This window comes from Aquarana catesbeiana, linkage group LG05 (genome assembly GCF_042186555.1).
Source record: "Aquarana catesbeiana isolate 2022-GZ linkage group LG05, ASM4218655v1, whole genome shotgun sequence".
Classification (NCBI taxonomy): Eukaryota; Metazoa; Chordata; class Amphibia; order Anura; family Ranidae; genus Aquarana; species Aquarana catesbeiana.
In genome coordinates, this window is record NC_133328.1 from 122,457,632 (window position 1) to 122,483,104 (window position 25,473).

The 25,473-nt window shown below is 42.5% G+C and overlaps 1 protein-coding gene across 2 annotated transcripts in view; it reads left to right on the forward strand.

Annotated features, from left to right (window-relative positions):
• The window catches only part of SNX10 (sorting nexin 10), a 121,801-nt gene extending 96,585 nt beyond the window's left edge, over positions 1-25,216 (forward strand). For both annotated transcript variants that reach the window (XM_073630144.1, XM_073630145.1), the window contains exons 6-7: positions 20,687-20,890; positions 24,036-25,216. In XM_073630144.1, coding sequence (XP_073486245.1) covers positions 20,687-20,890; positions 24,036-24,147 — 316 coding nt within the window. In that variant the 3' untranslated portion in view covers positions 24,148-25,216. The remainder of the gene's footprint in view (positions 1-20,686; positions 20,891-24,035) is intronic.
• The last annotated feature ends 257 nt before the right edge of the window (positions 25,217-25,473 follow it).

The following is a 25,473-nucleotide window of genomic DNA, read 5'->3' on the forward strand; positions in this document are numbered from 1 at the left end:
ACAATTTGTCTAATCATCTCTTGGATTGTGTTCTAGTTTTTTTTTTTTTTTTTTTTTTTTTTTTTTTTATATATTCTTATGTAAAGTTACTACATGTCAGATTCTAACTGCTGACTGGATCAATGAGCAGTGGTGTAAATGAACACCAGCAACCAATCGCAGAATAAGCCCACATTTCACACTGCAGGCCGGTTTGAAATCGTGCAAGTTCAGCTGAACCTGCATGATCTCAAATCGGCATTTCAGTCCAACTTCGGGGGCCATTTGACAGACCTCTTTTGGGTTCATGCACAGATGTCTCTTCAAATTGCCCCCAAAGTCGCCAAAAGTAGTTCAGGAACTACTTTCAGGAATCTGTGGGTGCCGCAAAGTCGGCGTCGCACTGATTTGGATATTGACGTCAATAGATGGCGATTTGACATGTCAAAGTACGATGTGAACGTTGACTTTAGCGCTGCATTTTGATCCTTTTTTTTTGAACGTGGACTAAAGCCCCGTGACCACGTCCTGTTGTGACGAAACGACGTAGGGAGGAGGAGCTACGTCCCGACGACACCGCGTTCTGTACACCCGGAATACACGGGGAGTTTATTAGCCGGCCGGCGTTCTGATGCTTGTTTTTTACAACCATTGTGTAAGTGCAATCTTTACTTTTCACTAAATAAAGTCGTGGATTTTATGCTATGTGGAGCTTTTATTTCTTTTATGGGGAGCCATCCTATTCTGTTTGCTGTGTGTGACGGAGCGAGTTCTGGGTCCCGGATAACAACAAGCGTCTGCTGTTTAGATCCCTGGCTGGGGTTGCAGCCATCCGCTCCCTAGGTCTCCTATAATCTAGAGACCAACTCTCTTTGGTAAGAGACAGTTGTTTTAGACGGTGGAGGTCTGCCCATGCACCTTTTGTCACTTCAGCAAGTTTTATCTCTGCATCTCACCTAGCACTGGGGGATATCTACTTGCCTGTTTTCTACAGTATGCACGAACTTCAATAATCACTGTTCTTTTGGACTTGGATTTTTTATGGACTTTTCAAGTTTTGTTATAATTCATATTGTTTAATTTTTGTTTTCACAGGATATACGTTTAGTGTCTTTACATTATTTCTTTATATTGTTGCACGTGCCTATAGTGCTCTGGAAAATATTTTGTGTTGTTCACATTCAACCATGTAAATTTTATTTCACAATTTATTTTTCACATAGAAAATAATTTTTTTTGTATATTATTTATTCCATTTCATTGTGGAGTTTATATACATTAGGTATTATTTCAAATAATATTTTTTATTCAGATTCCCTTTTCATCACTTGAGGCACTGGATTGTTGCTACTCTCAGTCATTTTTTTAGCGCGACTTTTTTAAATTACATTAGATTCTAACTGCTGACTGGATCAATGAGCAGTGGTGTAAATGAACACCAGCAACCAATCGCAGAATAAGCCCACATTTCACACTGCAGGCCGGTTTGAAATCGTGCAAGTTCAGCTGAACCTGCATGATCTCAAATCGGCATTTCAGTCCAACTTCGGGGGCCATTTGACAGACCTCTTTTGGGTTCATGCACAGATGTCTCTTCAAATTGCCCCCAAAGTCGCCAAAAGTAGTTCAGGAACTACTTTCAGGAATCTGTGGGTGCCGCAAAGTCGGCGTCGCACTGATTTGGATATTGACGTCAATAGATGGCGATTTGACATGTCAAAGTACGATGTGAACGTTGACTTTAGCGCTGCATTTTGATCCTTTTTTTTTGAACGTGGACTAAAGCCTCGTACACACGGTATGATTGTTGGCAGGGAATTGTCTGACAGACTGTTGTCCTAAAATCTTACTGTTAGTATGCTCCTTTTGACAATTGTCCAATTTTTCTGCCAACAAATGTTGGATGACAGGCTAGTAAATTTTTGGCAGACGACGGTTTGACGTCAGATTTTCTGATGGTCAGTACACAAATCCATCAAAAGTCGAAAGTGCAAACACATGCTCGGAATCAATGCTCACCGAACACAAAATTAGCAGAAGGGGCCCAAAGGGTGGCGCTCAAGAGCTGAAATTTCACTTAGTACGTCACTACGTTCATGTTTGTGGCACGACAATTGTGTAACGTTAGTATGCAAGACAAGATCCTGGCACTCGCCCTTTTGACAAAAATCGGAGGCTCAGTTGGCCAACAATCGTATCGTGTGTACGAGGCTTATAGCTCAGTAGTCTTGACTACGCTAAACCTCGAAAGCTGGTCTATGATTTTTTTTTTTTTTTTTTTTTTTTTTTTTGGCGTGCACAATTACTCTGTGCATTGCATTAGTAGGTGAGGTTTTATTTATTTTTTTTTTTTTTTTAACATTTTCCAGTAGTTGGCCATGGGGGCATATTCGGAAAGGGTGCAGTGATTTCTGACCTGAATGTGAAAGTATTACCCGGCAGTTTGTTTTAGATCAGTGACCCTCAAGTTTTGGAAAAAAGCATGCAGCCAGTGAAGGCAGAACTCCTGGTCTACAAACCTTTTTTGTTAGCAATGGACAATGTGGTAAAGCTTCTGGATTAGCAGGCCAGCTTGGATACGAACATGTTTTGAAGGTCAGCAGTGGCAGCCTATATATCTCAACACAGATTAACAATGACAAAATAAAAAGGCAGGTTCAGGAGAGGAGCTGAAGAGCAGAAATGCACTTCAATGGCCAGAATAAATGAATGTTCTGGCCAATGGAATCAATTAATGTTTAAACACTTGGTGTGCCTAAACGTGTGTGCAGTACAGAGTGTTTTTAAGGAGCTTTTCTCCTGAGTTCTGGTATTCAGAGGGCTAAACAGATGCCTTGTGTGCATGAGACATTAGTGTGTTTTTTATGGCAGTAGATCAAGCGTTTAAGTGGTTGTAAAACATTACAGATACCCAGTGAAATAACTGGCCTCAGGTGATACAGAGATGAAACCAATCCTCCTACATAGATAATACCTGTTTATCTGCAGTCTTCTCTTCACTACAGCCATTCAAATTGCAGAATTTATAAAGCTTGTCTGAGCATTCAGAAAAAACTTGTCACAAGTGACTCCTGCTGATGGCAGAAAAACAAAGCAGCAGACAGAAATGACACTTAGTGCTCTTAGTGAGACAAGTACACACTAGAGGGATATGCTTTGGTCATATTTCATGTCCGAGGCTTACGGCCACTTAAGGGTTTCATTTTTGGTGGTAAGCTTAACTTCTAAATGGCAAAAAAAAAAAACCTGCCTCCTACTCATCCAGATGGTTGATGAAGGGTATGCGCCATGTTTCAGATGCCTAAAAGTAATGAACCGTACTGCAAATACATTTATGCAAAACCTTATACACTTTATCAGTGTGTCTAAAAGAAAAAGTGTTCTAGTCACCCAGAGCCACCAATCAGACACTGTCTCTGTGTGTGGTTGGATAAAATGGATGATCTGTTTGCTATAGCTATGAAGAATAGATCTCTTTTTAGACAGATAAATATCATTGCTCTAGGGCAATAAACTCATGTTTATCCGTGTCTCTGTACCAGGTCTATAGCGAGTTCCCTGTGTAATTTCTTGTCCTTGGTATGTGCACCAGAGGCAGCTCAGGGTCTCCAGCGCAGAATGCCACCTACCCACATTTTGTGTAATTTAGTCATTTATGCTGCATAAAAATCTACATGATAAAGCTGAATATCTTTGTCACGGAAGCACATTTTCTAATGTTAATTTGGCAGCTTATTAGAGCTCTGTACGCTTGCACAATTAGTGGTTTTAATTTGAAGAACTTGCATTTCTGTTAATTATCTGGAGTACCTGTTACCTAGTTAAATGAGATCATCTTGGTCATATTCCTGCAGGCGCTTCTGCTGTTAACCTTGCTGGTAGTCCGTGAAGAAATCAAAATATGGACTTGGCTATAGAGTTTACCGATAGAATAACCTGTATATATTGTTGCTTGGCATGACCTTTTTTGTGTGTATACAGATTCTAGAAGTAAGCTTTTTTACATCATGATGATATCTCATGCCTTCCTTTTTGTATTTTGGTGGAACTATAGGTGCCCACTATTGGATTATCCAGTTGGATTTTTTTAAGGCTTGACAGGAGTGACTCTATCTGTCTATCTCTAATCTCTATATATAATCTCGATCTCCTAAACATGAGGCTAACTTCGTTTGGTGCAATAGAGCATATTAAAAATACAGGATGCAAGGATAGTATTTTGCCACCCACAACTCACCACCCTGTGTAATAATCCATTCAAAAACCAAGGGCAGACTTGGAACATGCCAATGCGATGGCAGAGGGTGCTCTGACAACAATTGGGTCAGTGTCCTATTGGAGTTTTTTTTTTTTTTTTTTTTTTTTTTTTTACTTTGCGTTTTCAGAGACTCAGCAGGGATTAAAGACCCGTACACCCGATCAGAAAATCTTAAGAAAAATACCTTTTGAAGCGATCGTATGATAATCTGATCATTAGTACACAGCTTTCGTGAGCTGATCATGACAGGTCATTAGATTTTATTTATTTTTTTCGGATTTAAGATCCGACACTGATTTAATGACGATTGATGCATGGCGGTACATCCAGCTCACTCATTTTGTTGAAAAACTCCCAAAGCCGATTAGAGGTGAGGAAGATTATAGGCCGTTGGAACAACTTTGTTTGAGAGAAAACTCAAACAACATTTTGCGACTATATAAAATACAAATGCATAGAGAGGAGCTGGCGGTACCGCCCTACATTAAGAAATGAGAAAATGAATTAGGATCACATTGTAGCAACCACACTTTAGTAAAAATTTAGAAATTGGTACATTGTGCCTCAGATTCTGAGATGATTGAGACAAAATAGAAGTGTTTAGCAAGGTGGTACACGACACCAGACAGGATAAGTAAATTCCAACCGGACAAATCAGCGGACTGTTGGAGAGGATGCAAGGTTCTAGGAACAATGGCCCACATATGGTGGGATTGTCCCATCATTAAAGAATTTTGGAAACAAATTTTGCAGTTAATAAAAGAAATTACTAATAAAGAGATCCTGGAAGACCCGTGGGCATGTTTTTTCCATGGTTCAGCGGAATCAATTAAACAATATAAAACATCCATCGCTCCCGATTTTGTTGAATGAGGCAATAAGCCAGATACCGAAAAAATGGCAGGAAAAGGAAAGTCCCAAAATCCGGGACTGGATTTTTTGTGTGAATGAAATCTACAACATAGAGAGCTTGGATGATAGGGGAGTAGAACCAGAAGAAGAGTTGGAACGTAAGGATAAATGGGAAAAGTGGCAAGCTTTTAAAAAAACGTGGAGATATGTTGAGGATATTACCCGTTAATTGCAAAGGGGATAAGACTAGGAAATAGAGTAGAAGAAACCTAAGCCTTCCTTGAAAGTTGCAGGAGGGGGATGGGAGGTTTAGTTGGGGGGGGATAAGAATTGGTAGATATATTGTTTCGTTTTTGTTACTGCTGCTTTGGATGTTTGATTATTTTGTATGTAAAAAATTGAAATAAAGATTTAAAAAAAAAAATCTCTCATATACCAGATTGTACATACGATTTTCATTTAATCAGTACAATTGTCATTCGAAAATACAACACATTACATCACTTCTGAATTTTTCATTATGTCAAACGAGAATTTTTGGCACTTTACTAAACTCTTCATTTTCGTTATGGGACTAGCATGTAAAAAAAAAAAACAAGACGATCGTTCACCTGATCTCATCGTGTGTACCAGGCATAAGAGGACTTCTCTCCAGAGTTGGCAAAATCTTCCAAATATACCCATTGGGAAAATTCCGTCAGGTCCTTTTTTGGTGACAAATCAATTTTTGGATTTTTCTCACTTTAGTCCTGAAAACAACGTTCACCAGGGCAAATAGCATGAATTGTTTTCTATGTGCCCTAGCAGTGATCGGTGTTCATCCAGCATGGAAAAAGGCAGGTCACTGCAACTAGTGTGAACAAGCCCTCAATGTACATTTATTCATTCTCAAAGATCTCAACACAGGCTTGAGCTTTAGTCTGTCTACCGGGTCAGGAACACTTGCTGGTTGTTAAAGTAGTACTCCGGGAATGATATCTGATATCCAGAGGGGGATGCTGTAAACTATTGAAGTAGTTTGTGCTACAAACAGTAATGGCTGTGATCTTCCGAGTGTTGCTGGGGTGGCTTCCTCTCTGCTTACTAAGCACAGGAGATCACTTTCTTGACACCACCACCATTCACACCACGCCTTGCATTTTTTTTCAGTGAATACAAGGCTTTATGGATGAGGTGTCTGTAGAGGAGATGCTTGTGGTGCGATCAGTACAGTATGAAGTGTAGACTACGCTACAGTAATTTACAAACCTCCTCCACAGCCCTCCAGGTAGCCGATATGGATATTTGCATTGGGATGTTGGTATGCAAAAAAGATCATTCTTGGAGTTACACTTTAACATTGGAGAGGTGCCAGGCTGCCAAGGTTTATTTTTATTTTTTTTTACAGGGGAAAAAAGGAAAATATTTCATTGTGTTGTGAACATTGAACTTTTCACCATGCTTTATAAATGCAGAGGTGAATTGGGGGATTGTTTTTTAAAGTGCTTATATTGTAAGAATATGTAAACCCTCTTTTACATATGCGTGCTCTGGATGCAGGTTTATTTTTAGGTGCCTCCAGATATCAGAGGATTACCTCTTTGGCCTTTAAATGTCTGTCTGGAGAACATTCGCATCTTTAGATCTTTCTAATGCTATTGTCTAGAATCAATGAGCCAGAATGGATTTTCCTGGCTGATCGCTATTGTTTAATAACAACTCTTTAAGCACAAACCTGATGAGAACTTGTACATTGGCAAAGTAGTAGTTCACTGGCCAGAGTGTGCTTGCATAGCTGACTGCGGTTCATCTGTGGCATCTTTTAATTAATGTACTAATAATGTAAAATATTCAAATCTGCAATTTACAAATGCTAAAGTCTATGGTGTTAAGTGCCTGAGCTGGAAAGTGGTCTTATTGCCATGACAACTGAACTGTCATTTGGTGCAGGTCAAAAAATAATTGGAGAATCTCATGAGTTGTGATCTTTACTTTGTTGTCTGGGCATGAGAACATGTTATTGGAAGGAAATCTATCACAGAAGCTTGTGAGAAGCCTTGGATGAAATCTGTAATTGTGCGCTCCGTAGTGGTTTCATGAACTGATCACCTGTGGTAAAGCCTGATGCAGTTTACTACTCTATCCTGGAAATGGTGTTGCAGCACAGTCTGAATGTGGCAGATTTCCACCTGAGGCATCTCACTATTTTGTTGAAGATTTATTGAAATATTATGCTGTTCTCTTTTAAAGTGAACCTAATCTAATGCTAGCCATATACTATACGAAAAATCGGCCGAAATTCTGTCATTTAGACAGTTTGTTCGTTTTTCGGCCAGTTAATGGGCACAAAATCGTTAATCGTTGGGACGTTTTTGAGCCAAAAAAACGAAGGACAGGTTTGTAAATTTTCTGAACAAACGATAAATCAAAAGGTTAATGTGATTCCCTTCCGAACTGTTTTGCACTAGGTATATGTAAAAAAAACAAACAAGAAATTGATTAATTTATGTCCACTGAACGATTTATCAGTCCTTACATGATGGCACTATGGTTTGCTCTCACGGCCGAATGTTCGTTTTTCGAAAATGGGTTCGGCTGATTTTTTTCATATAGTGTATGGCCAGCATAAGAGTTCATTAAATTCTAAACCATTATGTAGACATTCGAGTATGCCAGAGTAGCTTTGAATGTGCATAAGGGCCCGTTTCAGGTGACTTACTTTAGGCTTGTCCCTATGAGAAAATGCAGCATACTTTTGACATCAGTTTGAGACCCTTCTTAGATACTTTCAAATTAATTTACTGGTCCAGTTGACCTAAGTCAAGTTGCTTTTGCATCCCTAGATTTAAGGGGAGAGAAACTGTTATGACGTGAAGAAAAGCTCAAAGGTACAAAGAGTTATACACTGACAAGGGCATTGGTAATTCTACGAAAGATGAAAGGTAGTGCAGTAGAGGGTGGTACATGACAACAAGCCCGTTTGGACATAGAGTACACAATTTCTTCACAACCGAGAACAAGACTAGAAAATATACAAATCCAATAGTACTATGACTCAGAAGGCAAAACCGTGAAGAAATGTATTGCCAATACGGCTTTATGCCTCTAGGAGAGTAGGGAAATGACAGAAGATGCCCAGAGCATTGGGACTGGGCGCCAGAGGGAAGGGGTAAAGGAGGGCCCCCTATCATCCTAAGTGGTCTATAGAGGGATAGGGGTGCTGAAGGGAAGGGGAGCTTGCCTGGGGGGGTAGAGAGGAGTATGTTCAAGTAGTCATAATATCTGTAACGGTACAATCCAAACCTAGACCAGTGTTTCTCAAAATGTTTCTTTAAAATGATGCACAATCTTGAGGCACCCCATTCTTTGTAAATGTAAAAAACTAAAAAAGCTTTACATAATGCAGCAACATCCACACACGTAGGACACCCAAAGTTAGAGATGGTTTATTCTTCCAAAGCAGATACACTGCTGCACACTGGGACTGATTGGTATTCCTGTGTTTCTCTTCTCCCTCAGTTCATCTCCCTCACTCAGCTAATGTGACCCCAGTGGTGATGGAGAGGGGCAAAAGGGATGCTGTGCAGGGGTCCGACATTCTCCTTATCACCTGAGGACGTCATTGGTTGTTAGGATGCCGGTGTTCATCAGAAAGCTGATACCCATCGGAAAATGCAACCTTAATGACGTTCCATCACGGTCATCTTTGTACACCCGCACTCGTCTGCAGTAAGCCTACAGTCTGCCAAGCGGACATCTTTTTTGCACTCACGGAGTCTTGCAGTTCCGACCTATTTTTACCAGTAAACTGAGCTTATGTAGTGAAATACAGTATTTAGAAATCCATCAAACTGTTTTGATGTTTAATTTTAAAAGCAGCAGTGTTCTGTCAGATTAGCAAACCTGTGAGATCAGCAGGCTTGCCGATGCTTTTAAAATTCAACATCAAAACGGTCACACGGACTTCCAAATACTGGATTTGAATATATAAATTCAGTTTACTGGTAAGTGTGAAATGCAAGACTTAAGTGGGTGTAAAAAGTTGTCCGCTTACCGCCTTCTGACTGTAGGATTACTATGGCGAGTGCGGGTGTACCAAGATGACCGTGCTGGAACATCTTCCGTTACTTATTCTGATGGGTAGCGGCTTTCTGACAGGACACCGGCAGCTAGAAGGTTGTAATGGCTTGTATACAATTTTTGGGCAATTTTTTTTAGGTCTTTTGCTAAGGCACCCCTGAAGAAACCTGAAGGTGAAGGCACCCCAGGTTGCCTGGGCACCCTATTTCAAAAAAAGGCTGACCTAGACTGTCATTAATGGTAATCGAGGGGTCCCATCACTTCAGGAACTTGGTGTCAGAGAGAATAGATTTGAGCCTCTCGTGCACCATTGACTCTGCTCCAGTTTGCTGCTGCGGCATTCGATAGCAGTGCTGCAATTCCAGGTCATGTTATCAGAAGGATGTGTATGCTCACTTTAATACCCTTATTCACCACTGTAAACTTTTAGAGTTTAGCAGCAGTTAAAATAATGTGTGGTGTTTAGCTCCTGAGTTTTTCTGGCTTTTGATTATTTGGCCATTGATTAACACATCCGTCTATTTTTTATTTGCTTCTTATGGGTTATGAATAGTCTTTTCTAAGTTCAGCTTGCCACGCTGAGTTCTGGCCGTGTAGCCAGCTTTTATTATTTGCATCTTGGGCATTGCTGTAGAAGCTCTTTGGTGGCCAGTAAATGATCTTTCTTTCGTTCTCCTGCGTTGTTACTGCCAACTCTCCAGACTCCAAATTCTTCCTGTCCTGCTTCTGATTCATGTGCACACATGGCTGTTATAATGATTTAGTCCAGGCTTTGCCCATACTTGTTTTTAAAGAGACTGTTTGTTATGTGGCACGCTAGATATTTATTTGAAAGATATATAGATTACATTGTAGTTAAGATGACAGAAGTATTATTCACCAGAAACCTCTACTGCTACGATAATTTGCTTTCGTATAAATTTACATGATAAATATGGCCCTTGGTGTCTTAAGAGAACCATTACAGCGCAAACATCATTTACAGTCATTTGTAACTGTAGTGTATTGACCAGATCTACACGGAGGACATACACAGTATGATGCTAAGGAATGAGAGCTCAGCTACACAAGTCTAGGAGAGAACAGGTTGGACTTGTGACACCTCAGGGTGGAGAAGGCTGCATCTTCTGTCATGGAAGGGTCCTTTAAGACACAATGCATACCACTGGAATAAAGCTAAAACTGTTTAGAGAGAGGCTTTTATTGCATGTTCTAAATGAGTTTTAAAGCAGAACTCTAGATGACACATAATATATTCTAAAATCAAGTGTAAAATGTTGTGACAAGTTTAAGGAAAACGGCATAAGTAAAGGTCTTCAAAAACAATTGGAAGACCGAGACTGTATGAAATCATGACTTTTCTTGTGAAAGCTGAGCTAGGCCCTGACCTACCAAGTCTCAGGAGATTACCCATCTCATTAGAAAACCAATGGGGAGGCTAGGAAGAGCGAGGCGGGCAAGCTAGACAGAAGTCAAGATTTGCATAGAAGTTCAGCTGCTTGTATCTCTGGGGTTGCTGATCACCTTTCATGTGGATTTTTAATGAAGGTTTCCTCTGCTTATGGATTTTGTTTTCATCATAAGCTAAGGAATAACCTGGGTCCATGATTGGTTAAATTGTGGCAGTGTGTGTTTTTGAATGTACTATGTACAACAACCTAAATAATTAAAATAATACACATATATTTTTGGGGACCTACACCAGGTTATGTAGCCTACCTTAGACAATGCTTGTTCCCCTTAAACTAGCTAGTGAACAGCGAGCAGAATTTATCAAAACTGGAGCAAACAGAATCTGGAACAGCTGTGCATGATGACCAATCACTCAGCTTCTAGCTTTCATTTTAAAAGCTCAAAGTAGTAGTAAAGAATAGGATTACTGCCAGCCCCTCTGTTATACCAAGATATACTACACAATGTAAATGTTTGTTTCAAATGATGCTGATAAATACCTTATTTTAGATCGCCTCTGTGCTGTCACGTGATCTCCCACCGCTCTCCTCCCCTGATCTAAGAGCCCTTTCACACTGAAAAGCACAGGGGCGTCGGCGGTAAAGCACCGCTAGTTTTAGCGGCGCTTTACCATCGTTTTAGAGGCGCTTTTCAGCCGCTAGCGGGTGCTTTTAACCCCGCTAGCGAACAAATAAAGGGTTAAAAGCGCTGCCGCTGAGGCAGCAATAATTTATCTATTTTTTACTCTCTCTTGGAAGCCAGCAGCGTTTTTTCAGAAATTGTCTTCTAAAACTTTCGCAAAGTTTTACAGGCGTGAAGCTTTTGGGCGGTAATTCCTTTCATTGGCCAGCCATTGAAATGATTTAATGCGCAAGCACTAGCATTTAGGCGCTTCTAGTAGCGTGGGTTTTTTTTTTTATTTATTTATTTTGCCTCCTAAGAGCTCCTGCCATTAAACGCTGCTAAAAGCGTATGTGTGTGGGGGCGTGGCCGGCTGGAGACCTGATCAGACGTGCCCAGTGAGAGCTCCTGCCGTTTTGGGGAATAACCTCATCCTTTTCCCCCTAGCAGGACCACCTCACCACTGCCACTGAACCGGGGGTCCCCCCGCACACCGAGGTGTCACCTGCGACCGCCAACACGCCGATCCCGAGAGCCGGCCGAATCTACTACAGGCCGCGGCTTCGGCCTTCACAAGGGGAGCGGCCATATTGGTACACCCGGCCCGCACAGGCCGCATCCGGATCTTCCTGGCCGCACAACGCTTAGTTCTCCCCCTACACGAACACCGGGACGGCTTAGCCTGGGGCCGCTGACACGGCGATCCCGTGGTCCGGCCGTTTTAACTACAGGCCGCGGCTTCGGCCTTGGCAGGGGGAGCGGCGGCCATATTGGTGCACCCGGCCTGCACATCCAGGCCTTCCTGGCTACTCCGCACCTGGATCTACCTCCACACAGACTCCAGAGCAGCCCAGCCTACTGACCGAAGCCTGCACTCTCCCCTGTGCCACTCCTGCATGCCAGCCTGGAAGACTACCATCTCACACAGTAAGTGGCGGCCATCTTACTACACCTCAGTAGCCTCCTCATCTCTCCTGTGCTCAATCCAGGGCCAATCTAAACACCAGGGTGCCCTGATATAGCAGACTGTGACCTCAGAAAGGGACTAAACTAATATTTACCCCCACTCGTGGGGTGGATTATAAAAATAACCCTGAGGCCACGTGGAGCGGCCATCTTGCTTCACCCTGCTGCAGTGTAGGCACTTGTTCCTTAAACAGCTCCTGGATCACTGTGTATCTACACTGTCACAAGAACTGCCCAGAGGACCCAGCTGCCACCTGTAACCCTTCTCCCAGAATAAATACTCCTTGGCTGACAGTTTGCTACCTCGCCATAGTTCTGCAACACATCTCCATCTCATACTGTGGTGTAAAAACCAGCAGTCCTGGCTCCAGAGTCGCAGGTGGCGACCGTCCTATCCCCCATAGTAGATATCATGTTTACTGGCTGACGATGGACGGCTGAAGAAATGGGCTACTGAGCTCTGTGCTCTCCCGACATTATCAGGCTGTGTTGCAAATTACCTACACCCGGAATCTCTATGTCATCCTCAAGCTCTCACTCCTCTGACTCCGCTGAGCTGCAGCAAGGTACAATCCAGCGCTACCTACTACGTACATCATCGCTCGACTCCCGCACGGGAAAAGACAAGCTGGCGGCCAGTCGCACCCCAGGCAAGCCTAAACCTCCTTCTCTGGCTCACATGGACTCCTCAAAATACAAGGACGCTACGGGTGAGCCCTCGGCCCATTCAATGGCCGCTATGCCCCTTGACACCCCCTCCGAAGATGGCCCTGCGGAGCTATTTCCTCCGGCCTCGGGCGGATCAGCCGGCTCTGCGACTACAGCCCTTCTTTCTGCCTTTAGGGCGGACTTTGAATCCTGGGCGTCCAAGATGGAAGCCTCCCTCCATGTAGAACTACAAGCCCTTCAGCATCGGGTTTCAACGACAGAGAATGCTGTATCCGTTCTGGCTACTACCCAAGATGACCATGCGGCTCGTATTGTGGCCCTCGAATCTGCAACCACCTCACATTTATCCCGCTTGCGGCAACACCAACTCCGCATAGAGGACAGCGAAAACAGGAGCCGCAGGAACAACATTAGGATACAGGGAGTGCCGGAAGCAACCTCAGGTACTGATCTAAAACCCACTGTCGTTTCTATCCTCAACCAGGTCCTGGGCAGGGAAGTTACATCCCCTATTGAACTGGACAGAGTACATAGAGTGGGAGGCATGGGGGGAGACCGCAGCGACCGCCCCCGCGATGTCCTATGCCGGGTCCATTACTATACCCTCAAGGAAGAGATTATGCGTAAGGCCTGGCGCTTAGGTCCTGTAGAATTCGATGGATCTACAGTACACCTCTATCCGGACCTCTCCCGCAACACCTTATACATGAGACGGGCGGTCCGCCCACTTTTGGATTTGATACGTCAAGCAGGGGCTTCCTACACCTGGGGCCATCCATTCAGTATCAAGGTAACCCGAGACGACAACTGTAAGTTTGTTCTGTCAGACCCTGAACAACTTCCTGCCTTCTTCACCTTCCTCGCACAAGACCCTATCAGCATCCCGAACTGGCTAGACCCTCCAGAGGATCGTCAACGACTACAGGGCCCTCTCCCACAACGTCGCAGACGCTCAAGATCTAGATCTGCTTCTTTTGGTCCTAGAGCAAGACGTCCAACATCCCCGGAAGACTGATTTGGCTCCCCACGTGAGTCAACACTGTTACTTGTTCTACCTGTTCAATGTTTTACAATGGATCTACACCTTTCACTCCACAGTTTCATTAAGGGACTGGTCCAGGTTTGCAATGATACCGTGTTTTCTCTGTACCCTCCTATGAACTCATACTAACTATACCACTCCATTTACAGGGATAGTATAGAAGTCTACTAAGCTCAGGAGGTGGGGGGGTGCTAGGTTGCCCTTAATGGGACAGTTACAGTTACATTTAAAAAAGGGTGTAGATTAGACGGTGGTAATGTTACTGCTTTTTATGGCTGCGTGGTGGCTCCACTCGACACCAGACGTCCCTAGCTTTAAATGTACACTTATCCACACATGGACCATACTACGACCAAATTGAATGCTAGGAGCATCGTTTCCTTAAGAGACCTTGCTCTGTTATACAATTCTCCAGAACCCTATGATTCTTTTATTTGGGATGCGGCCTGGCCCGAGTGGAGCCCACCACTAAGTCTCTGGGGTGATACCTGTAACCAATGTGCCTTTCTAGCCCTTTGGGCCTGGGGACCCGCTGACTGACTGGGAGTCTTCCAGAAGATACCTTATTACCTGTTATGGGCTTCTTGGTCTCCTCTCAGTCCAGGGCCTAACTTATCCTACACCATAGAACTAGTGGAATTCCTCAATGTTACATCATTTAAATGTTTATTATACATACTATTGCTTGCTGACTGATTATGGGTGTTTAAGTGTTTTTTGTTTTTTTTTGAACACTGATTAGATATATGACATGTTCTTCTATAACCTAAAATATCAAATATTCAATATACTATGATTGACGGGTGTCATACATATACGTTATATATGCCTGCTATGTTGTCGGGATCACAACTCAGACCTCTCTAATCCGACCTCCCCCCCCAAATAGGTTTGGCACGATTTGTGCCTAGCACGTGATATTTCACGGAGTGTTTTGCTGTTGCGAACACATTAGATTTTGTTTTGAGACACCTTTCCCAGGTGTCCTCTAACTAGCCATTCTCCATTCCTCTTCCCCTTTTGCAACTACCTTCTCTTTTCCGTATCTTCCCCAACCGCCTCCCCCTCTTGTTCTAGACTTTCAAATTATTTCCTATTTCTTCGCTCCACCATGGCCTATACAGTGTTGTCTCACCCTCGACTTAAATTATGTTCATACAATGTAAATGGACTCAATGTTGCCTCTAAACGGGGACAAATACTATACCAAATGCATAAATGCCAAGTTAATGTACTCCTCTTGCAAGAGACGCACTTTCAATCAGCCTCCACCCCTTGCTCTAACAGATATTTTAACAGATGGATCCATAGTACTAATCCATCTCAGAAAACTAAGGGAGTATCTGTAGCTTTCCACAAAAGCCTCCCCGTTGAATTGCTCGATCACCTCTCCGACCCTCAGGGAAGGTATGTCTTTGTGAAATTTTTGCTGTGGGGAGTCAAATTTACGATAGCTAATATATACTTGCCAAATGTTAACCAAGTTCCATCAGCTTTGCAGTATCTGAGGATCCTATCTGAATTCATGGAGGGCAAACTCATCCTCGGTGGAGATTTTAATACTCCCCTGGAGCCAGTCTTAGATTCCTCCACTTCAAGGTCACGTATTTCATTCCCCAAATTGAGGGCCCTGAAACGAGTACTATACGACTTACGCCTTGTAGACGTTTGGAGGGTATTATACCCCAAGACTCGTAACTACACACATTTTTCTCAGGTACACCAGACCTATAGTCGCATAGACTATCTATTGAGTGACCACAGTTGCCTAGACTGGTCTCCCGAGTGTGAAATAGATTCTATGATCTGGTCAGACCACTCCCCTATATACTTGACATTCTCGCTCCCCTCCTCACCTATCAAGGAGTGGACATGGCGCTTGAATGACTCACTGCTAGCTAACTCGGACTGTATTACACATATCTCGGAAACAATCTCTAACTTTTTTGGGGACCACGCACAAGATACCACGTCGTTCCCCATCCAATGGGAGGCACTGAAAGCAGTATTACGTGGAACCTTCATTCAATTAGGATCTCGTCTGAAAAGGGAACGCTCAGCCGCTATAGTGGATGCAATCCAGAAGCTCCGAAACCTGGAAACTGACCATAAGCGTTCCCCAACAACCGAAACGCTCACTGAGGTTTCCAAAGCCCGATTACACCTCAGAGGACTATATGAGACATCTGCACGTACATTTGCGGACAAACTTGCTTTCCATCAGTATAAATTCCAAGACAAGTGTGGCAGGTCACTGGCCCGCTCCCTACATCCAAAAAAATCCTCTACCTTCATCCCCCATATCCAAGGACCACATGGAGAATTAATCTCCTCACCTTCTAAGATTGCGCAGACATTCAGGGATTTTTATCAATCCCTATACAACATACCTGTGGCCCAATCGTCAGGCTCCCCCTCTACTACAGAGGAGCACAAGTCCTCTTATATCAGGGAAACCGCGCTCCCCACTTTGGATGAGGACACCATTACCGAACTTGAAACACCTATAACAGCAGATGAAGTTGCGAAAGCCATTGCAAGTACACCAACTGGCAAGAGCCCAGGGCCGGACGGCTTTACCCCAAAGTTTTATAAATTATTTGCTCCCCTCCTTATTCCCTTCCTCACTAAAGTATTCAATTCTGTATCAGAGGGCTCAGTGTTTCCCCCACAAACACTTGAGGCTCATATTTCCCTTATTCCAAAACCAGAGAAGGACCCGACTTTATGTACAAATTATAGGCCAATATCTTTGATCGGGGTGGATTTAAAGATTTTCGCTAAAGTATTAGCCAACAGGTTACAACCATTGTTGCCCAGTTTGATCCACTTGGATCAAGTAGGATTTGTGAGTGGCCGAGAAGCAAGGGATAACACCCTGAAAACCCTTCTTTTATCCAACTATGCCCGAACCCACGATATTCCCTTATGCCTCTTAACAGTTGATGCAGAGAAGGCATTCGACCGAGTAGATTGGCAATTCCTTCGGTTATCTCTACAACAAATAGGACTGGGAGCCCACATGATCTCAAGGATAATGTCCCTATACTCCTCTCCATCCGCTAGGATAAGACTGAACGGTACTTTATCGTCGGCATTCTCTATTTCTAACGGGACACGACAGGGATGCCCCCTATCTCCCCTCCTGTATGTTCTCACCATGGAACATTTAGCCATTGCTTTGCGAAACAATCCCTCTGTGCACGGAATAACAGTCGGACCCACTCAAACTAAACTTGCTCTGTTTGCAGATGACCTTCTTCTATTTGTGACACGTCCACACTTGTCCTTAACCTCAGTGATGCAGGAGTTCCAGAGATTCGGGGAAGTCAGTAACTTTAAGGTAAACTATAACAAATCGGAAATTCTCAATATTTCTCTGCCAAAGTCGGACCTATGCAGGCTTTCTACTGCCTTTTCCTTTAAAACAGGATCCACCTCCATCAGATACCTCGGTATTCAGATACCGGAGGATGTATCCCAACTCTTTTCCAAGAATTTTACCCCCTTACTCCTCAGAACTCAGGCCGATTTGTCTAACTACACACTTAAACGGCTCTCCTGGCTTGGTAGGGTGAACACCCTGAAAATGGATGTCCTTCCCCGATTTTTGTACCTATTTCAGACAATCCCTATATACATACCTAACTCCTATTTTCGGAAATTGCACCAGCTGTTCTCTAAATTTATTTGGAATTCAGCTCGTCCTAGAATTAGATACAAAACGTTATCTCTTCCGAAAGCGAGAGGGGGAGCTGGGGCCCCGGACGCTTCATTGTATCATAAGGCAGCAATACTTACTCGCATATTGGACTGGTTCCATAACCATACGACTAAGCTCTGGGTTCACTTGGAAAACCATATGAACTGCATTGATCTCTCAGCTCTTCCATGGACCACACCCGCAATTCGTAGGGGTTCACTCCCCCTCTGTGACCTCACCCGCCAAACGATCCAAATTTGGGATCGCCTAAACTCTGGAGGTAACATATCCAATCCTTCGGGACCTATGACCCCCCTATTTGGGACCCCAGCCTTCCCACCGGCTATGCACGTGACAAGCTTTGGACCTTGGCGGAAAGAAGACCATAGGAGGCTTTCTCAGGTTCTCCGTACAGACCCCACTCTAATGCCAGATACTCCCCCCGAATCGCTCTCTAGATACCCTATGCAATGGCTTCAGAAACAACAATTGACTTCCTATATCCAAACCTTCCATTCAATACAAGATATTCTAGCTGAACCCACAGGATTCGAGGATATGCTCCTCCAAAACGATCCTCCAACACACATGGTATCACAGCTTTATTCCCTTTTGTTGAATGCTCTTCACCCTGATCTCCCACCCTACACAAAGGCTTGGGAAAAAGATCTCCAACACTCCATCTCCCCCATTGACTGGCAAAAATGCTTTATTCTAACACACAAGCTCTCCCTAGCCACTAAAACTCAAGAAAAGGGGTTTAAACTGGTGACGAGGTGGTATAGATGCCCTTCGACAGTACATCGCTTCAACTTGACAAATCCAGATACTTGTTGGCGATGTTTAAACTCCAGGGGCACAATGCTCCACATTTGGTGGGAATGCCCACCCATACAAAAATTCTGGCAACAGATCTTCCTACTATACTGCAGGCTGATGGCGACGGCTCTCTCTCCTTCACCCGAGATAGCTCTCTTGTCCATACTTCCGGGCACACTCAAATCCATTAAAAAAGATGTATTACGCCATTTCCTGGCTGCTGCTAGAATGGTGATCCCAAGATATTGGAAGTCAAGAACTGTACCTTCCCTGGGGGAGTGGGCTATTGAGGTGGACCGCATCAGGGACCTTGAACGCCTGTTGGCTGAGGAATCTAATAAAGACAACCAGTTCTCTCTTACATGGACTTCGTGGTCCATGTTCCGATACTCATCGGACTTCATCCCCTGGGCAGAGGGCAACCTGGACGGTACCGCCCCATGACCATGCTGGAGCGACTCCAGTTCCTAACCTTTCTGTTTCTCTACTTTCCCCCAAACCCTTCTCCTTTGCATAGCAATGTATTCCTTAAAATTTAGACGCAGAATACGGCCCGCACAAGCTAATCCTATACAACGTAACAGATCCCTGGAATAAGTTGATTGTAAACACACACGAAGTTTACCTGTAATCCCCTCCAGTATATAGTGAGGGCTCTCCGATTATCCTTGTTATATTTCATTATGCTAATTAAACAATGTTTTTTCCTTGTGATCTGCACACATAACGTACTACAATATGTATCCTGCGACTACATTGGATCTATTGTTATCAACACTACTACTACTAATGATGTCTATGTGAAGTACTTTTTCTTGTATGTTCTTTCTTTTTCAATAAAATCAGATTGAATTAAAAGCGTATGTGTGCATGGACACACAAGCTAACATGGGGTGGCATTTTTAGAGGCGGGGGAAAAAAAGCCAGACACCCCTAGATGCAGCAGTAAAAATGTCCAGTGTGTATGAAGCCTTACGTTGTGTTAATGCATGTGTAGAAGGTTTCCATTGTTTTTAATAGTGTTCACATTAATTCAATGCATTGGCCACGAAAAGGTTGTGGCTTTTTTTTTTTTTTTTTTTTTTTTCCCAGGGCTTTGGATAGGAATGTCAACATGCCATAGGACCTCATGCACACTGGATGTTTTAGAAACTTGCCTAAAAGCCTTTCTTCCTGGCAGCAACATTTTGGCAGAAAAAACGGTTGACGCTTATAAGTTTGTAATGAGTTTAAGTGTCAGTCGCTTAGGCATGCATTTTATTGGCCAGAGTAATAATTTATTCTGGCTATTGAAATGAATTGACTCTAGCTCTAGGAGCGCCTAGTGTTAACAAGCATCAAGCTTTTTTTTTGTGCCAAAATGCTGTTGTTCCTGGACGCACTGGCAGTGGGGTTTTTTTTTCTTTTGCTCCTCTAAAAGCCCCTGCCACTAAATGCTGCTAAAAGCCTTTGTGCGCATGGGCATAGAGGCTAACGTGCAGGGGAGTTTAAAAGCAGAAAAAAAAAACACCATCCCCTAGAAGCAGCTGCAAAAGCGTCCAGTGTGCATGAGGCCTAGAGGGTAAAACATGCACTACAATGCAAGCATTTAACTGTAAATCTAGTCTTAATAAAAACCCCTCATGTAGAGCACTCATGATGACCACAGCAGTTGTGCAGGCCAAGCAACTTGTGCTGAAATCTCACCAGCAGTGTCCCAGAGAAATATGTGGAATTGCTATGATTTGAATAGCGTGAAAAGAACCTCTGTCAGATTCTTATTGCTATATCCCCATTGGGTAGATTTTTCCTGCACTTCCTTTCTTCGGGAAGTGGAAAGTTGCCACAAATAAAGGTAAATCCCAACTTTTGACAGTTTTCACCAAAGTAAGTTGGATCTCCTCAATGGGAACATAACAATCAATACATAAAGTTGCACAAAAATTCTAAACCCTTCCCCATAGTTTCAAATACTAGAAAAGACTATTTGATTCGCGTTCTTGTGGTGGCTTTTTTTTTTTTTTTTTTTTTTTTGGTAGGGGAAGATTTAGAACCTTTGTTGGGTTTTGACTGCTATCCAGAGCTTTGTTCCTGTCCGTTAACATTTTACCATTGGCAGTAAGTGAGGGGAGCGCCTGATCAGCAACACAAATGCAAATGATAACCTCTTTTCCTGTAAACCTCTTTAAGTGACATGTATGGACTTTCCAATTATTCAAATGCTTAACCCAAACCATGTGGCAGAAACCGGCTTTAAAATTTATCTCTTCCTCTGTTTCCCTTGCAGGGTGGTACAGTGCCCGCTATTACTCTCAGACAGCCGCCTTCACCTTTTCTTACAAACCCAGCTCGCTCCAGAGGAAATAGAAGCCTGTGTATCCGGGCAGACAAAATACTCGGTGGCTGAGGCTATCCACAAGTTTGCCAAATCAAACCGGCGGTTTCCTGAAGAGGAGGAAGAACAAACAAGTTGTAACGTGGCTCCTGAGAGGTACTTTCATGTGTGGTAGCCCCGCTTATTTTCTGTTGTTGGTATAATACTTCGATAATGAAAAAATTAATTGACTGAGATTTTATTGAGCTGTGACAGGCTTCTCATAAGAGGCCTCGCACACCTCCACACTGAATTAATGGATGCAGTAGAAATTCAATTATCTGCATTCTGATTATGTGAATTTCATTTAGTCAGACTTGAATTATTCGCGTTTAAATTATCTGGTTTAAAAAAAAAAAAAAAAAAAAAAAGAATCTAACCACACTCCAAATGGCTAATTAAAAGTCCAAATTTCCTGTCTCTCTTTCTGACTGGAGATAATTAAAGTTCTCCTCTGCTACTCAGGCTTTGAGTGTGTTGTGAAAACCAATTTCCTTCTCCCCATCCCCCTACTCATCCCCTCCCTTGCTGCGCACCCTCTTCACTTCTCTGATCCTGATTATACCACCCCCCAAGAAAAGGGAATCTATATTTTGTAGGTTTATGGATGTGGTCACATTCTCTCTCCACATGGGCTTATTTACAGTGACCAGTAATAAAAAAAAAAGTGTGTGTATTATATATTATACACTTTTTTTTTTTTTTTTTTTTTTTTTAATTATTGGGCACTGTAAATAAGCCCATGTGGGGAGAGAATGTGATCACATCCACAATCACAAAATATACAGTGGGGACGGAAAGTATTCAGACCCCCTTACATTTTTCACTTTGTTATATTGCAGCCATTTGCTAAAATCATTTAAGTTCATTTTTTTCCTCAATGTACGCACAGCACCCCATATTGACAGAAAAACACAGAATTGTTGACATTTTTTGCAGATTTATTAAAAAAGAAAAACTGAAATATCACATTGTCCTAAGTATTCAGACCTTTTGCTGTGACACTTCTATATTTAACTCAGGTGCTGTCCATTTCTTCTGATCATCCTTGAGATGGTTCTACACCAGTGGTTCTCAACTCCAGTCCTCAGGACCCACCAACAGGCCAGATTTTAAGTATTACCTTGGGGGAGATGCAGACTAGAATACTGCAATCACTGAGCAGCAAAGGAGATCACCTGTGATGTATTTCAGTTATCTTGCAAACCTGGCCTGTTAGTGGGCCCTGAGGACAGGAGTTGAGAACCACTGTTCTACACCTTCATTTGAGTCCAGCTGTGTTTGATTATACTGATTGGACTTGATTAGGAAAGCCACACACCGGTCTATAAAAGACCTTACAGCTCACAGTGCATGTCAGAGCAAATGAGAATCATGAGGTCAAAGGAACTGCCTGAGGAACTCAGAATTGTGGCAAGGCACAGATCTGGCCAAGGTTACAAAAAATTTCTGCTGCACTTAAGGTTCCTAAGAGCACAGTGGCCTCCATAATCCTTAAATGGAAGACGTTTGGAACGACCAGAACCCTTCCTAGAGCTGGCCGTCTGGCCAAACTGAGCTGTCGGGGGAGAAGAGCCTTGGTGAGAGACGTAAAGAAAAAAAAACAAAGATCACTGTGGCTGAGCTCCAGAGATGCAGTCGGGAGATGGGAGAAAGTTGTAGAAAGTCAACCATCACTGCAGCCCTCAACCAGTCGGGGCTTTATGGCAGAATGGCCTGACAGAAGCCTCTCCTCAGTGCAAGACACATGAAAGCCCACATGGAGTTTGCTAAAAAAAAACACCTGAAGGACTCCAAGATGGTGAGAAATAAGATTCTCTGGTCTGATGAGACCAAGATAGAACTTTTTGGCCTTAATTCTAAGGAGTATGTGTGGAGAAAACCAGGCACTGCTCATCACCTGTCCAATACAGTCCCAACAGTGAAGCATGGTGGTGGCAGCATCATGCTGTGGGGGTGTTTTTTCAGCTGCAGGGACAGGACGATTGGTTGCAATCGAAGGAAAGATGAATGTGGCCAAGTGCAGGGATATCCTGGACGAAAACCTTCTCCAGAGTGCTCAGGACCTCAGACTGGGCCGAAGGTTTACCTTCCAACAAGACAATGACCCTAAGCGCACAGCTAAAATAACGAAGGAGTGGCTTCACAACTCCGTGACTGTTCTTGAATGGCCCAGCCAGAGCCCTGACTTAAACCCAATTGAGCATCTCTGGAGAGACCTAAAAATGGCTGTCCACCAACGTTTACCATACAACCTGACAGAACTGGAGAGGATCTGCAAGGAGGAATGGCAGAGGATCCCCAAATCCAGGTGTAAAAAACTTGTTGCATCTTACCCAAAAAGACTCATGGCTGTATTAGATCAAAAGGGTGCTTCTACTAAATACTGAGCAAAGGGTCTGAATACTTAGGACCATGTGATATTTCAGTTTTTCTTTTTTAATAAATCTGCAAAAATGTCAACAATTCTGTGTTTTTCTGTCAATATGGGGTGCTGTGTGTACATTGAGGAAAAAAATGAACTTAAATGATTTTAGAAAATGGCTGCAATATAGCAGAGTGAAAAATTTAAGGGGATCTGAATACTTTCCGTCCCCACTGTAGATGTATCTTTTTTTTTTTTTTTTTTTTTGTTTTTTTTTTTTTTTTTTTTTTTTTTGGTTTTTTTGATAAAATATATAACTCACCAGCTATCTTTCTAATTTTGTCCAACTGCTGTGCATCCTATTTAGTAATGCAGCACAGTGGTTATCTTTTTACTGCTCCTCTTATCCTAGCCTGGGTTAACACTTGTGCAAGGAAAGCACACTGCACTTTAAAAGATGCAAGGGGGTGCCAAAAATTCTTAATGGCACTCCCATGCATCAAAAAACATGGAGCGATTTTGAGCACACCAAATCGCATGGTGCTGTTGCACCATGTGACTCGGTGCAGCGTGATTTAAACAACTTTTCCCCTGCATTTCAGCGGGTACAGCAACCCATTCCAATGAATGGGCTGCTGTACCCATGATGTTTGTGCACAAGCATACCACACATATGTGAACCTAGGCTTACAAGTATGTGGATAAAATGATCGCTAGGCTCATTAAATGCAATATGCTGCCTAGGTTGCTAAAGGTGGAGCAATTCTCAGAATTCTTACTGTTTAAACATTATAGTAATAACTGAAACACTCTCAGAAATAACATTTTATATATATATTTATAATTTATTCTCTTATTACTCTTTTTGTTTATTGTTTTGCATTCATCTCCCAACAGTTCATCTGTGCTCGGACACCCAATTGACGCCAGTTTTCTACGAGGCTGCAAACACAGCAAAGAGCAAGGAGATGCATGGACAACTGTCTTGGCTCCATCACCTTCAAAGTAGACCTCTGTTCCTCTCCTGTACAGATTCAGAAGTGTAATGCTTTAGTTTACTATTGAACTGTTGTCATAGGTTTATTTAGAAGGTACCATTAGCAGGCATATAGACTAGAGTAGTGCATAGATTATTTGCAGAAACCCATAGCAACCAGACGTCATCTGCCATTAGGATGGAGTACCAAAGGATCATTTCTGGTGTACTTTTAATCTTTGCCTTTATGAAGTAAGGGTCTTTATGTTTAAGTACATACAGTATTACTCCAAAATGCCTTAAAGGGAACCAAAGTTTGAAATATGCAAACCAGTCCATTTCTCTGGAAAAGAGGAAAAAAGATACTAGTTTTCCAGATAATGGTATTGAAGTGATATTTAACATTGTACAGATAGTAGAGGATATGTTACGTTTTCATTTTACTGACAATACCCATGTATATTTTATTTAAACATAGACGTATGTAGCAAATGTAGATATTTTCAATAAAATATTAGCTGTAGAGTGTGTAGAAAGTCATTTATTTCAACTTCAAAATCAACTGAGATGATTACTGTATATGTACAACATATGTATTTATTTGATGGGCATAGCTTGTAAATGAATCAAGGACACACTGGTACATTTTACTACACTGTGCTTTATAGTAAACCTTTCATCCTTTTTGAGTGGAGAGAATGAGGAAAGTTGATTGGTTGCTTCAGATTATTGCTTACCTGCCTTATTAAACAAGGAGTCTTTAGTTGTGAAGCAATGTCTGTCTGTAAAACAAAACATATATATTTTTCGTTTATTTTTTCAACCTGTATACTGGGAGCAATTTTTTTTCTCCATTCCATAATTCAGCCTACCCTCACACACACTTTTCAGCAAGACTGTATGCACTTTATGCCGGTCAGGACAGCTGACTACAATGTGAAATGCTGTGCGAGATGCCATATAGTACTTTATATGTATATGTACTGTTCTGCCTGGACAGGTGCTGCTGGTCTTTTTTGTTTTGCTTTTGAATTTACTATGTATGTCTTGGATTGAATTTTTATGTGGAATCTGTGTACTTTAATAAAGATTGTTGAATTAATGTTTGCGTTGGTATGGTTTTTTCAAACTACACATGGGGGGGGGGATTTATATCAGAACTGGAGCAGACCATATCTGGAGCAGCTGCACATGGCAACAAATCAGATTCCAGCTTCACCTTGTTTAGCTAAGCCTTGAAAATGAAAGTTAGAAGCTGATTGGTTGCTGCTCTAGATTCTGTCTGCTCCAGTTTTGATGAATTCCCCCCGATCTATCCTTGCAGTCTGTCCATGCAGCTTATCTGTAGGTAAAATCTGT